Raw genomic sequence first — 15211 nt, 5'->3', positions numbered from 1 at the left:
GCAAGTGGAGGAAATGATCAAAATAACCACCAGAGACTGTAAAAATCTAAATCTAGCCTTTTCTTTCCTTCCGGTGATATGTTGATGTTATTGAAACTTTGCATCAGTACTTTTTAAACTGTAGATCTCTTGCGTTGAGCAATAAGGAATCATGGCAGTGGGTCTTCCAAAGAGAGGTGCCATTTGTGCAGGAAAGCAAGTCAATATGCCAGGAAAAGAAATAGACTAGTGGGGTATGATATAAGCAAGCTACCAGAGAATTCTATTAATGTAAATGTGAGCATTTAATGTTTTTAAACCACTGGTTCTTAATATGTAAAGCCAAAATAGTAATTCAAAGCATTATTTTAAGGAATAAAGAGATAACCAGCAGAATGCCTCAGAAATAGTAAGGGTTAAATAAACTGTAGGTATTATTTTTTTCCCCCATACATACTCTCCTAAGCTCTCCTGTATTGCTAGAGGCATGTGGTTTAAATAAGAAAATGTTACAACAAAATGCCATCCAGGAGTAACAGGATCCCAAGGTCTGGCAAGAAGTGAAGCAGTTAAATAATTTTCCCCATGTTGCTTAGCTATTTTAACTGGACTACAACCAGGCCCCTTTAATTCCAAAGCTCAGGCTTTTTCCATCTTGTTATACTTCTATAAAAGAGATGATCTGTAAGCGATTGAAAGGTGATAATTGCATCTATAATTTCCTTTGCTCTCCAGTTTCAGATTTAAGTCGCATTACCTCTGTCCTAATGAAGGCCCTGCAAACCGCGGCAGCGCCACACTACAACTTAAATATTCTGGGCTGTCTCTTCTTTCCTGCTCTGGTCAGAGGAGTTGGGTAGGGATGGCATAGAACCCTCCACATCCTTATGGTGAAATCCAGGACCTGGGGCTACTTCTCAGTTCCCCCATCCATAGCTCCAGCCTGCAGCAAGCCACCAGCGGCACTGAACTTGAACCACCTCTCCCGCAACTCTCTCTTTGCATCTCAGCAACCCAACTTAAGGGAGTGAAATTAATATTTCAAACCAGGGGGGGAAAAACATAGTGAGGAGGGGGGATGTCACGCTTGCTGAAAAGGACTAAGTTTCTTAATTTTTCTTCTGCAACTTAAGGGAATGATATGTGAGAGGAGAAAATATTCAAGTAAATATGGTATGGTGGTGAGAGTCTGTAATACGAGCCTGGTATCTCAAGGGAAAGTTCTTAACATTTGTGGCCCCTGGGTTAGAATTAACCCATCTCTCCCAGGCTTGGCTTGAATTACAGACTGCAGACCCTGGGCTGTTTCAATCCCTCCTCTGCTTCCTCCTCCCCTGCTCTTGTGCTGCTGTGGTAGGGTAACCTCTCTCCTTGCCTTTGTTGGCGTGCGTGACTGTGAGAGGCCAGTTCTAGTGGACAGGTAGGTAAGGACCACGTGTGCATCCAAACATTTGAACGAATCCAACCAGTGTCACTAAAGAACAGCGTAGTTTTTCGTATATGGCCCAAATCAGCTTACTTCCCCAAGGAGTGTGAATTAAAGCCCAGGGTTTAATAACTAATAAAAGTCCCTGAAGTCCCTGAGCAGTGTGTGCATAGTCACACGTTAGAGCTGGGATCTGAGAGCAGTTAAGACTTGCACGGCTACAAATGCGGTCAGTGGAAATGAACTCTCAATTCAGCTCCGCAGCACGTGACTTCCTATTTCTGTAAGGTACTTCCAAGGGACTTCCTCTGTAAAACCAGCCTGAGTCCCAAGAGATTTCCTTCAGCGCTGCAGCTAAGTTTACTTTCAACCCGGGACAGACGTTTTCCCTGAGATGTGGTGTTAGTTTCTTTCTTTCTCTTTCCTCTGCCATTGCCAGCATGCAAGGACCTTGTGGCTCCTGTCCGTGATCGGAAACTGAATACGCTGGTGCAGATCTCAGTAATCCACCCTGCCGAGCAGAGTCTGACAAGATACTCCAGCACCGAAATTGTGGAGGTGAGCATGCCCCGTGCCTGCCTGCATTCTCTCTCTTACTCACTCTCTCTCTCTCTCTCTCTCTCTCTCTCTCTCTCTCTCTCTCTCTCTCTCTCTCTCTTCCCCCTCCCCTCCCTCCTGCCCCTCTCTGGATTTGAGCAAACAGCTGAACTAAGTTAGTTCGTGGTCCATTGCTATGTTATACTATGTTACTGTCTTCTGTCTTTAAGGACTGCATGCCTGAAGTTATTAAGCATGTATGGGTAACTTATCAGAATGAACAAATGGGAAAACTTGCCTTTTTCATAAAAAGACCTTATTTTTCTCTCATAGAAAGAAAAGTACCCACTTTAAATCCCCAAAGAGAGAGCATAGCATAGAGAGAGGATAAAAAACGACATACAGATTTTAAATTAAATGAAATAAATATTTATTGTGAGAAAAAAAGAAAGCTGTAAAGTACCCAGAGACGTTTAAAACATGTTAAGTGGTTTTGCCCTTTTTATGCTTTTCCTGTACTCTTCAGTCTGTCAGTGGAAACTTTACGTTCTCTGCTGTTTGCGTGTCTTTCAAAATACGGTGTTTTTCAAGGAAAGGTAGGTGATTAATTTGAGAAACTGTAATGTTTCTAGGCAAAAGGTGTAAATATTACTCATCAGATGAGAGTCTTCCTATTTACATTTATTGTTACTAATACAACATTCAAAATGTGTCAGGAGGAAACTTGTTATTGTGTTGGATCAGATTCAAAAGAGGAAGTGCTTCCCTTTTGATTATTTTGTTCTGATCACACATTTCACAGCCTTAGTGAATGACAGATACTTGCTTAAACATCTGGGGCTGGAGAAAGTAGACTCTAAACTCCTTAAGATTTGCTTATTTTTTTTGGACTTGTGAGCCGTGTCTGTTTTGAATGAAGTTTCTCTGTTAGAACCTAAGTAGCCTGTCCTAGACCTGGCTTGCTCAGCGCTGACTGCCTGCTTTGATGTAGTGTTGGGATGAATGATTCAGACCGAACTGGAATCATTTCTATAACGGGAATGACCCAGACCCTGCGTGTAGCCCTGAAGCTGCCCTTTGGAAACTTTACATTCCGATGGTGGTATTTTATAATGCTATAGTTGAATTAACAAAAATAATGTTACTTGTATAAAGACAACTTGACTACAATTGTAAAATTATTCATTTTGTATAAAAAATTCAAGTGTTATTCTGTTTATTTTTTAAATGTTGCCAAAATTAATTTATTTACTTATTCATTTTTTCATTTACTTGAGTTTTCCTTTTTCTTCCCTTTTTATTGTGATAAAATACACATATAAAATTTATTATCTTAAGTACAAGAAATGATTTATTTTGACAAATTTCAAAATTTTATATTTGAACAAGTTTTGCTATTTTGGGTTGTTTTATTCACTGCCTGCTCCCGAGTGTTTGGCGCAGTGCCAAGCAAAAAGTATTTGTTGAATAAAAGAATGAATGAGGAAATGAATGAATAACTTGGGCTTTTAGAAACTTCCATTGACAATTGGTTTATAGAAGTCTAGCAAACATCCCTAAGCTATTTGGCTATATATATATATATGAAATTTAATGTTGGATGTCAGCTCTCTAAAAATGAATTCCGAGGTCCTGAAATATCCTGCGTACTGCATCCTGAGCTAGGAACTTTATAGCCCCAAATCCATCATATTTAGAGTTTTTTTCATTAGTTTTCAAGTCAGTCTGGGGGAAAAAAGTCACAGCTGAACATCTAAAAACAAATGGACATTATCAGAGCATGGCTTTCAATTGAATCATTCTAGAAATAAATGGACAGCATAAGATTACCAAATGGTTCTTTATGAGAAAGTAGCTTCATTTTAATTTGATCAGTCGATATCTTAGATTATTTGCATAAATTACTGGTTATATCTATTAAACGTATTTTAAATGAACTGACAACTGACCCCAAGGAAGGGTTCTGCACGTAATGCACATAAACTGTTTTTCAAGACTCACTACCGGCAGCTCTGACAATGATGCGAGACCGTTTACTATCAACAGCTATATTAGTGCTTTGGGGCCCTGGGCCATGTTGTCCATGAGCAGCATTTGACAATTCAGATCTCTTTTCTAATTGAACCATTTCCTAGAAAAACAGACTCAGGCACACACTCTGCATTCTCATGTGTCACTTGCATGCTGCCAACTGCAGTTGCTGCTTTATTGAATCAAGGTTGTCTGCTTGTGCTGTTACAGGGAACAAGAGACCCCCTGTTTTTGACTGGTGTCACATTCCCGTCTGAGTATCCCATCTATGAGGAGACCAAAATAAAACTCACAGTCTATGATGTCAAGGATAAGTCTCATGACACTGTAAGTACTTGCACTTATTTCTTTCTTTGGGAAAAGAAGGAGTTACGCTTTTTCAAACTCTTGGATTTTTGATGTGATTGACATTTTTCAAAGAGGATATTTGTGCTGTGTTTATGCTTGTCTTATGTTTTTAGTTTACTGGTTTTTTTTCCTAAATTCATTTGGCTTAGTGCCAGTTTGGCAATTGGTTGGGAGCAAAAGCTTTCAGAACAGATTTTTCTCTTTGTCAGGAAGGCTGACTTGGTCTCTTGGTTTACATTTGTTGTAGTCATTATCATGTTGTTTTAAGCTGAAAGGGTAATATTATGGGCAGACAGCAAATGGAGAAGATTAAATATTTCAAAACTTTGATATTGTAATTATTCTAAAGCAGGGGATTGACAAAGTATTCTATTCTTACAATTTATTCTTTTGCATACTGTATTGGGAGAAACTCTATTTTTCCTGACATTGTCACTGGCCCCAAAACAAACAGAGAAGGCAATTGGAAGCACTGGGCAGAAGCTTTAATTGATGTCTTTACATGAAGGCCATGCAAATTCCCAGTGGTCTTCTATCTGGTCTGAATATTCCTCCAATCGAAGCATCCCTCCTGGTTAGACAGTTAAGTACCCTGGCACTGTCTCTAGAGGATGCTCTTAAAATTCTTGTACAGGAGAGAATATTTATAAGGGAAGTTTTGAGAAGGAGGAGGCAGCCCTCTCCTTTCAATCTCTCCCACGAGCATGGATTTGTGTGTTTTCAAGGCAGGAGCCGTGGGAGTCAGTAGTGAAGCGTGAGGCAGTAAACTCTTGGCTGGCAGGTGGGCCAGTGGTTTCCAGGAGAATTCTGGTTGAAGCTAAGCGATTCTACTGGACCTGGAGAATCATGCAGCGCCTTGTATAGAGAAAATGTAGCTTCTTTAAATTCAGCCCTCACTTAGGCATTTCTGTTTTACTCTTGACTCTCTTCTTTCCATTCTTTACTGCAACATAGATGACATAGATAAAAGGAACTTATATTTAGTCTGGCGGTGGTAATAATTAATGGAGAAAATATTCTATATTGAAGGGATTTGTTTCTACACCTCTTAGCCCCACAAAAGTTCATTTCTTTAAAATTGTAGAGCATATACTCAATCGAAAACACCGCCTATGCATGGAACAGACACACATGTGGCAGTCTGGGGCATTTATTAAGAAGGCCGGTTCTAGAGCCAGACTGTCTGGTTCTGTACCACTTACTAGCTTTGTGACTCTGGGAGAGTTCATTTTTGGTGCCTCTGTTTATTCCTTTATAATATTTACCTGGCAGGGTTGTAAGGATTAAATAAGTTAATAAATGTGAAGTGTTACTAACTGCTACAGAGTAATTAATAAGGGTAATTGCTGCTATTATTGCTGTTATTGTTTTGGCTGCTGTTTCATGGTCCCTCATAAATATTAAAAATCAAATAAGGGAATATTAACCCAAATCTTTTTCTATGTTTACTAATTTTGTTTTTTCCCCAAATGGTCCTACATTTGTTGTTTCTGATTTCTTTGGAAAAGAGGTAAAAATTTGGGTTAAAACTGGCAACTGAAAAATACTTAACTTGGGAGTTTTGTTTTTTCCTTTCCATTTTTCTTGATTTTTGAGGTTAGTTGTGAAAAAGGAGTAGATTGGGACTAGGACATTTGGACCAGGTTTGATAGACTATGCACAAAGTTCCCACTTACAGTTTGATGGGTTTTTTGTTTGTTTGTTTGTTTAACCTTCTGCCAGAGAAGAGAGAGAAATGGAGAGAAAGGAGGAAGAATCATAAATCAGGGAGGTGGGAGATATGGTTCAAATAGGTGGTGGGAGGGAGTGATCCTACTGGGAAAGTAATAAGCACAGAAATTATCAGGATGAAAGGGAAAGCAAAGTGGAAACTACGGGATTTTACGTTCTGCAAAGCACATGATTAAATCCAATCCTCCAACAGTCCCAAGGAATAGACAGGGCAGAGAGTATGGAAGTGGCAGAGTTATATGAACACTATGCTATAAAAATGAAAATGTCACCCCTAAACACTTGGGTTTGTGAAGTATTTAGAAATACCAGAGTGAGAAATATTAAATACCAAAAGTGTTTCTATCCCCTTCAAACTCCTTCATTTAAAATATGCATGTATGTTAATGCTCTAGAGATAGACAATTAACTTATTAATTATGCTTTTTGTTGACTTCAGTTCTAAAAACTAATTATTTAGGGTCTTTTAAAGACTTTTTTCCTTGAACAGAGGTGTTATCACATAAAAATATAGGATGAACTGGAACCCCTGCTGAGAAGTAAGATATGAAATTTGAACGTACTTAAGAAATGCAACCAGCTTTCATTTACCAAATGTTATTAATTAAGGCATAACTTCTTAAAATAGCTAACAATTAGCTCTGGTGATGGAAGTGTAGATAGAAACACAGTTCATTAATATGCTAGCGGTCCCCATGGACACATGGTCTTTATCCTTGCCCCTTTGCTCTCATTTCTTAAGTTTTTCTTTGGAGTGAGTGGTGGTAGGAGGCAGCAAGTGGTGTAAAACAGGGCTTATAATTAAAAGCACTTAACAACTTAAATATTTTAAGATCATAATATTTTTAAGGCATAGGAAATGAGATTGTGAATATTTATATATTTTGGAAGATTAATGAATTATGTACGTGTATTTAAAAGCAGTTTAAATATTTGGTCCTAGCAAACCATTGATGATAGTATACTGACCCAAGACAATCAGCTCTTCAAGACTGGCTGAATACTTATGAGTTGAGTCAGATGTCTTAGTTGCTTGTGTTTTCTGTTGAGCTTATGATTACTTGGAGTTAACAAGTCAAATAAATATGTTACTTGGCCATTTCGTATTCATTTGCATACAGATTGGTATTGTATATTTTTTAAGATAAATGACCTATCCTCTGTGCCCTTGGTGCTGCTATTACCTCACCAACTAGTTGTTGTTCTTACACTCCTCCAAACAACTAGGCCTAAGATTGATTATCTTAGTAACTTCAGCAGAAATGCAATTAATCATCATAACAATGAGAAGAGTCTAACTGTTGATTCAGAATAACTGTTGTTTCCTTCTACTATGTCCTTCATCCTTCCCATTCATTGCAGAAAGTCTTCCTCTGTGGCCAACTGATAGATGATGCTTGGCAGGTGGGGAGGGGTGAGTTATAGGAAGAATGGGGTCCTTATTAGGATTAGAGTGACCTTTTGGTTACTTCCCTCATTATGAGGAAACTGTTTTCTCCAAATGGGCTACTCTAACATCCAGCTGTTTGATGGGGACTTTAAAGCCTGATCTGAAACCCAAGGTTAGGGTATGAGAGCTCAAATTCTAACAGTGAAGTTGATTTCTTCGGGATGTAGACTGGTTATATGCCCTATTTTAAAACTTCTGGAAACTGAAACATAGACAAATGTTTTAAGGACATTATTTATAGTGTTCAGCCCTAGGGAGTCAAGCTGGGATTCTGAGCCTTTCATATGTTACAGCAGAAACTTCAAAGCAAGGAGAAATTTAGGAAGGCAAAGAACATCACCATCAAACTTTGTCTCTCTTTTCCTTCCTTCCACACAACTTGCTAATTTGGAAGGTAATGAACAAGGTTCTTTCGACATCCCTCTGAGGACAGCCATCAAATCTGCAAACTTATTATTAGGTCACAAAATTGTTTTTGCCCATGGTAGAAATTTGAATTTCTGCTCTATTTTGCAGAAATGCACATTGACCCCATTCTTTTTGCTCTGGGGGTAAATAAATGTTTACTATATCCTTGACTTGTTAAATGTTCAGCCTATAGGACAGAATCTGGTGTCCAGCAGACATTGAACACAGTTCCCAAGGGTTTGTCCTAAGACATATTTTACTATTGATTACTAGCAACCCCATGTGAAACTTTCAGAACAAATGACCTTATCAAGATCACATGTAAATCTATTGTATTATGTGTGTTATATGGTCAGACAGTTTAGTTCTAGTACAATCCTCTAGACAAAATTATCCAGTTTACTTTTTATATTTTTCTATGGACGATGAAAGCATTTTGCATTTGGTATACTTTGACTTCACTTGCTTTTCTAAATTGGTTTCTAACTGGTTTCTTAAGAAGTTTAAATATAAATATTCCTGTTGAGACACAAACTTTGTTAGCTGGCCTTCCTCTCTGTCTGTAAGATATGGTGCAATGAGTACGGAAAAAGGAATCAAAATTTTTGATCACTAAGTACATACCAACCACTAGGTTTAATGTGTTACATATGTTTTCTTCTTTAATCTCCAGAAAACTCCTTTGAGGGAAGTATTATTATGCCTGTTTTAAAGATGAAGAAATTGGTATTCTGAGAACTTAAGTAGGTAAAGTCAGAGATCCTTTATTTCTTTCCAGGCTATGTTACGGTACACACATTGTCCATAGGATTTCCCTCACTTTCCCCCACAGTATGGCATTTTTACTTCAACCGATACTTTCAAAGCACTCTTCATTTGGAGCTTAAGAGTTGATTGAGAAAAAAAGTCAGTATTCAAATATTGGAGAAAAACCTATATCCAAATTTTCATGCACTTAAATTAAGCATATATAACTAGTTGCATATGTCCAAATAAACTTTATAATGAAGTGGCCGACTACTATTCATGGAAAAAAATAGCTATGATTACCAGTTGTGAAATGGTTCAGCTTATGTCTCAAAGTTTTGCTTTTGTCCCATAGGCCTTTTTTCCCTTTTCTTTTCTGTGTACTGCATAGTTCTCTCAACCTGTTCATTCAACTCAGTCTTTGCCTTTTGAAATAACTCCTGTGTACATTGTGACTTAGTTTGCAAGGGGAGTTACAGGTTCCACATAGAAGAAGCTCAGGGTTCTAAAATGTTGCTACCCTTTATAATTAAGTTCACTTCCTTTCTACTTGTTGATAAGTGCTATATATTTACAAAGAACATATTAATTTTTTGCTGAGGTATAATTTGCATACAGTAAAATGGACCACTACTAAGTGTTCAGTTCAATGAATTTATATGCATATGCCCTTGTAACATTCACTCAAGGTAAGATATTGACCATTTCCATTATTCCAGAAAGTTCCCTTGTGTCTTTTTCCAGTCAATTGCCACCCCACACAACTGGAGGCAACCATTTTCCCATAGATTTGTTTTGCTTGTTAAAATTTATGTGAATGAAACCATATAGTATGTGCTTTCTTGTGTCTATTGTTTTTTGCTCAACATGTTTTTTAGATCAGTTCACGTGCTGCATAAATCAATACCTCATTCCTTTTTATTACATTGTTAGAGTGATATAGCACAATTTGTTTATTTATTTTCTTAGTGATGGACATTTAGGTTGCTTACAGTTTTTGACAATGAATGAATGTCTACGAACATTTAGATACAAATATTTGTATGAATATGGGCTTTTGTTCTTTTCAGTAAATACTCAGGAGTATAATTGCTAGGTCATAGGGCAGATTTATGTTTAACTTTCCTAGAAACTGTCAACTATTTTTCAAAATTATTATATGACTTTATACTATTAATACTACTCCTCATAATTGATCAGAGTTCCAGTTACTCCTCTACCACATGATATTGTCAATCTTTTTCATTTAGCTATTTTAGCGGGTATGAAGTGGTATCTCATTGTGATTTTAATTTATGTTTTCCTGATGATTAATTATGTTGATCACTTTTCTTTGTGCTTATTGGCTGTTCATCTCTCTTTTTAAAAATAAAGTGCCCAAGTCTTTTGCCTATTTAAAAAAAAAGAAAGTTTTCTTTCTGATTTCTAAGAGTTCTTCATGTACAGTGGATACAAGTGCTTTGGTTGAATAAATATATTACAAGTTTTTTCAATTTTTGACTTGCCTAATAATTTACTTAATAATGTATTTCAGTGATCAGAGAATTTTAATTCTGATTAAGTCCAAAACTTTAAGTTTTTTCCTTCATGGTTAGTGCTTTTTAAAACAATTGTTGTAAGAAAACTTAACATGAGATCTACCCTCTTAACAAAATCTTAAGTGGACCCTGCAGTATTTTTAACCGTAGGGACAATGCTGTACAGCAGATCTCTAGAACTTATTCATCTTGCGTAATTGGGACTTTCTGCCCATTAATTAGCAATTCGTCATCCCTCCCCCCACCCTAGCCCCTGGAAACTACAATTCTACTTTCAGATTCTATGAGTTGGACAATTTTAGATACTATCTGTAAATGGAAGCATGCAGTGTTTATCCTTCTGGGATTAGCTTGTTTCATTCAGCATAATGTCCTCAAGGTTCACCCATGTAATCAGATATTGCAGAATTTTCTTTTTTAAGGCTGAATAATACTCCGTTGTATGTATATACCGCTTTTTCTTTATTTATTCATTCATTGATGGACAGTTAGGTTGTTTCCACATCTTGGCTATTATAAATGGTGCTGCAATGAACACTGGAGTGCTAACATCTCTTAGAGACCTTGATTTCAGTTATTTTGGATAAATACCCAGAAGTGGGATTTCTGGATGATATTGTAGCCCTATCTTTAAGCTTTTTGAATAAAGGTCTAGGAAGGGTCTTTCAACTCTCTAGATTTCATTTGATTTTGGTTTATTTACATCCTCAGGTTTCTGATGGGTTTAACAAAAGCTATGATTTTGTAGTGTGTCTGACTTCTCAGTGTTACAACGGGGACGACAGTCTCTTGCAATTTTTTATATCTTAACCAGAAGTCGAAGTACTACATATTTAAGTTCTTCCCTTGAGCACTTTTGCTACTCTGTATACATCTGCATTTGCCTCTCTGTCTCTGTATTTCCTCTTCTCTGCAATTTACATATCTAGTACATTACACTCTATGTTGTTCCTTATATTGTTTCTCCTTTTCTCTCATAATTCTATTTTTTCTTTGTCTTACTATTATCTGCACCCCCACAGTACTTGTTCTATATCATCTCTCAGGGATTTTGTTTGTTTTTTGTTTTCTTTTTTGTTCTGGACTCTTACAATAGAGGAAAGAGTATTCATTTGATATCTCCTCACTTTCTACAAGAAAACAATGGTGTTCACATTGAGAAAGACTGGCTTGACAGTGGAATAAGAAAATGAGTTTAATCTTGAATTTCTTAAAAAAATCATTTGGCCCTGAAACTATAAAAAACTACTGGAAGAAAACAAACACAGGGGAAAAGCTCTGTGACATTGGTCTAGGCAAAGATTTAAAAAGATGAGTATCATTTGTATTATTTCCACACAAAATATATTGTCCTGAGAGGAGTGTCACTTCCACATCATGAAGACTCAATACATGTGAGGGATGACTGGGAGCAAGTGGCAGCCTAGAGAAGTGCCAGTGGGTGTGGGGCAGGGGCATCAGTGCCTAGGGACATGTGAGGGACCTGCAGTCAGTGATCATCTGTAGGGGATAAGGGTGGCAGCTGAAAATGTCACCAAGGTGGATCAGAGCAGAAGAGGAAAAAAATGACAATCATTTGCAATACTTGACAAATATTGAGAACTGCCTGAAACAACTAGCGGGTATTTCATAAGGTAACTTTAGTATCTGCAATAGCCAAGTGGAAGCACCATCTTGGGCCATGTTATAGTCAAAAATCCGCAGAATTACTTCATGCTTCAAAGTAGATCTAGGAGCATTTATCTTTTTACATGCTAACACCACTCAAATGATCTGATAACTGACCACTGAGATTTGTGAGTGAAACTGGGACCCTGAACTGAGAGTTTATTTCTGCTTCAAGTTACTTCCCTAGACTCTTGGATATTTACCTCATCCTTATAGTTTTCAAGCACTCTGCACTTGTTACTATTTGACGAGTGGCTTAGGCCTTTAGCGTCTGGCTGCCCAGTTCTGTCTGTGTCTCTCTTCCCCGGTATGATCTTGACACATCTGTAAGTGCAGGTGGATGCTTAGTGAATGCTCTATCTGATGGTGACCATCCCTTAAACAGACCGGCATGGGCATGGAGGACACGTGACTTGCATTGGCTTCCCGTTACTGCTTGGTTTTGCAAAGCTGAAATGTGATGAATTGCCAAAATATTTCTTTTGACTAGAAAAGAGCAGAAAGTAGTTATTTAAAAGGTTAGTCTGCTTTGGCTAGGAATAGCTTTTAATTACCGTAAGTTTATATACGCTGCACAGCAGGAACAAAAGGAAATTCTAAAGAAACATAGGCTTTCCTTGGAGTCATTCGAATGGAATGATAATTGCAACGAGGTTGGGGCTGGTATTTAAATTCATGTGAAAATTATTTTTAAACTGAGAAAAGTCGTGTGTACCACACCAGAAGGTGATGTAACATGCTGAAAAATGCTAAGGGACATCTGTTTCCACGTCGCAGAGATTTTCTCTTTATGTTGCTGTGAGCCAGGTTCCTTAGGTTTCATGGCAATAAGTCAAGCTGTCTTTGAAGAAGTGCTCACTGAGGATGGAGCTAAATGCTGAGGTGGCAGCTGCTCCTTATACCATGTCCTAAGGAATTCAGTGTGTGAATCCGCAAAGATAATGATCTTTCATGCAAAGTTGAGTAATGGTTTTCAACCGTGATAGAGAGAGCAGCTTTTGGAAGGCACCATATAGATTTGTTTAACTAATATGGGGCCTATAGTGATATTTAAATTTTATATAATCTACTGATATTTTTTAAATTGCCATTTGGGTGTTTTGAAAAGGGCACTGATAGACATCTTAGCATTTTGGAATGTGAGAAGGCAGTTTCCCTAGAAAATATTAATTGGATAGGATTTAAGTATAAGCAAGAGCTCACTCACCACAACCCCCACTCTCACCCCCACTCAGGGTATTTGAAACGTATGTTACAGCTAGTACATTTGTTTTTCATTCTTGAATTTAAGTTGAGACATGGCGAAATGTGCATAGCTGCTTGCTCTGGCCTCAGAGCAACAAAAAAGTGGAAACTCACATTCAAAACTCTAGACGTGTGGTTATGTATTCACACATACACACAGTCTTAAATATGAGCATGTACACTAATATTCACAAACTTTTATGTATATGTGTGTGTGTATTAGATAAAGCTTTAAACTTTAGATCTTAGGCTGAAGTTCATTTGTAGGCTAAAAAAAGCCAAAAATTTCCTTAGAACGAGGTTAATATTAAGAGAAATTTTCTCCTCTCCGTAGAGAGAAACTTTTCCCTTAGTGTAGACTTAGTGGCAGAAGCATGCTTTTCGGATTCTGTTTTTTTCCTTCCCATTCTGCTTCTCCCAGCATACATGTGGAATAAGTACTAGTTTTCCCTTGGTACTATTAATAGTTTGACTTTGAACTTGAAATCTAAGTATCTGAGAAAAGATAATACCAAACTGGAAATGAACTATTATAATAGGCTGTAAGGGGCATTTGAAAACCCCACCAATGGATGCAAGAACAAAGTTTCTGAACGCCATTGTGGGAAAATCAGGTACACATAGTGTTGGAAACAACTGTATATAGGACATTTTCAAACTTGGGATTAAGGGTACAACTCTGTCCCCTCATAGATTTCTTCTCAATCTTGATGGCACATTGAGAGCAGAAAACATAAAATTTAGAGACAGAAGCTCTAGCCTATGATCTACTACTTACTGTGCGATTTTGGTCAAGTTATCTTTTGGGGATCTCAGTTTCCCCAGATCTAAAATGGAGACTTTAATACTTGCTCTATCTGCTACTGGAAGGAAAATAAGAAACATGTGAAAGTGTGTTGGAAACTGAAAATGCAATAGAAACACAGGTATCAGTATCATTTACTGCAGATATTTTCCTTGCACTTGGGGGTTCTTTCCTGAGTGACACTGTGTATTTCCAAAAGAAGGATAAGTGGTTTGATGATATCAGACTCCACAAGGCTGACTGTATTTCCTGTGTTATCGATCAGTCTGGATATCTCGTCTGTGTTCTTGTCAGGTGATTTGTGGCTGGGTACAGAACCTATGCTGGTGCACCAGAGATGTTTTCAGTTTGAAACATACGAAGAGAATTGAATATGAACCTGTTTTCTCTGTTTTTATTTTAGTATTTCATTACTCTGGTACTCTGTATTCTTATACTCTAACATTCATTTCTTGAATGAGTATTTCTTTCCGAAAGAGGAGAGAAACTGTAAAACATAATTACTGTATAGGCATGCTCATACTTTCCATTGTAATAAACTCATTTTGATAGCCAATTCTCATTTCTGTCTTGGGTTACAAATAGCAATGTGTCTATGGGTCTGTCTTCTGGAACCACACATGAGAAAAAATAAAAGAAGTAAAGCCTTCTTATTTCAGATTCACTTTTCAAATCATCCTTATACCTGATGGGCTGACCAGCAAGTCACTCGGCCCCTCTTTTTCACTCTTTTGATTCTAAGTCATCATCCAATTTGATATTTGCCATTCAAGCTGCTCCAAATGAAAGGCTTTTGTAGGATTCTTTGACCTTGAACATGGCAGAAAGTGAAACTAGTGGATAAAGAATTTTTTTCTACCTTCCTCACAATCATACTTTGCTTTCTTAAAGACATTTGTCAGAAAAAAGATTAGCAGAATTTTTCTTCTCTAGCCTGACCTCATGAAATTCATGAATGTTTAACCAGGTCAAATTGTTTGGAGGAACTTCTGAGACCCCAGCCACCTAAATATTGTGAAAGGAGTTGGTGTTTGTTTGTTTCCTATGGGGAAGATGGTTTGAGAAGTTAGGCTCTCAGGAAAATCAAAGATGAAATAGAAGTAAGACTCAAATGCCGTTACTAAAACATTCGGCCAGAGTACAAGTGGTGTTAATTCATAGCAAATTAAAGGAGAGGGTAACATTATGTTATAGCTGTACATTATTACTTCACTCTTTACTGCAGTGCCAATTCTATTTGTGACATTATAGAAAATAAAGAACAAATAAATGGCATAAAATTCATTAATTACAAAGAA

General features: G+C 37.3%; 1 protein-coding gene across 1 annotated transcript in view; it reads left to right on the top strand.

The window, feature by feature from the left end:
• Positions 1–15211, top strand: part of INPP4B (inositol polyphosphate-4-phosphatase, type II, 105kDa) — a 480180-nt gene that overhangs the window by 28167 nt on the left and 436802 nt on the right. The window contains exons 3-4 of the mRNA XM_012642728.1: positions 1845–1963; positions 4184–4300. Of these exons, the coding sequence (XP_012498182.1) occupies positions 1845–1963; positions 4184–4300 (236 nt within the window). The remainder of the gene's footprint in view (positions 1–1844; positions 1964–4183; positions 4301–15211) is intronic.

The sequence above is a fragment of the Propithecus coquereli genome, unplaced genomic scaffold (genome assembly GCF_000956105.1).
Source record: "Propithecus coquereli isolate 6110/MARCELLA unplaced genomic scaffold, Pcoq_1.0 Scaffold185, whole genome shotgun sequence".
Classification (NCBI taxonomy): Eukaryota; Metazoa; Chordata; class Mammalia; order Primates; family Indriidae; genus Propithecus; species Propithecus coquereli.
The sequence above is the reverse complement of the archived record's forward strand: the minus strand, read 5'-3'. Positions and strand labels throughout refer to the sequence as shown.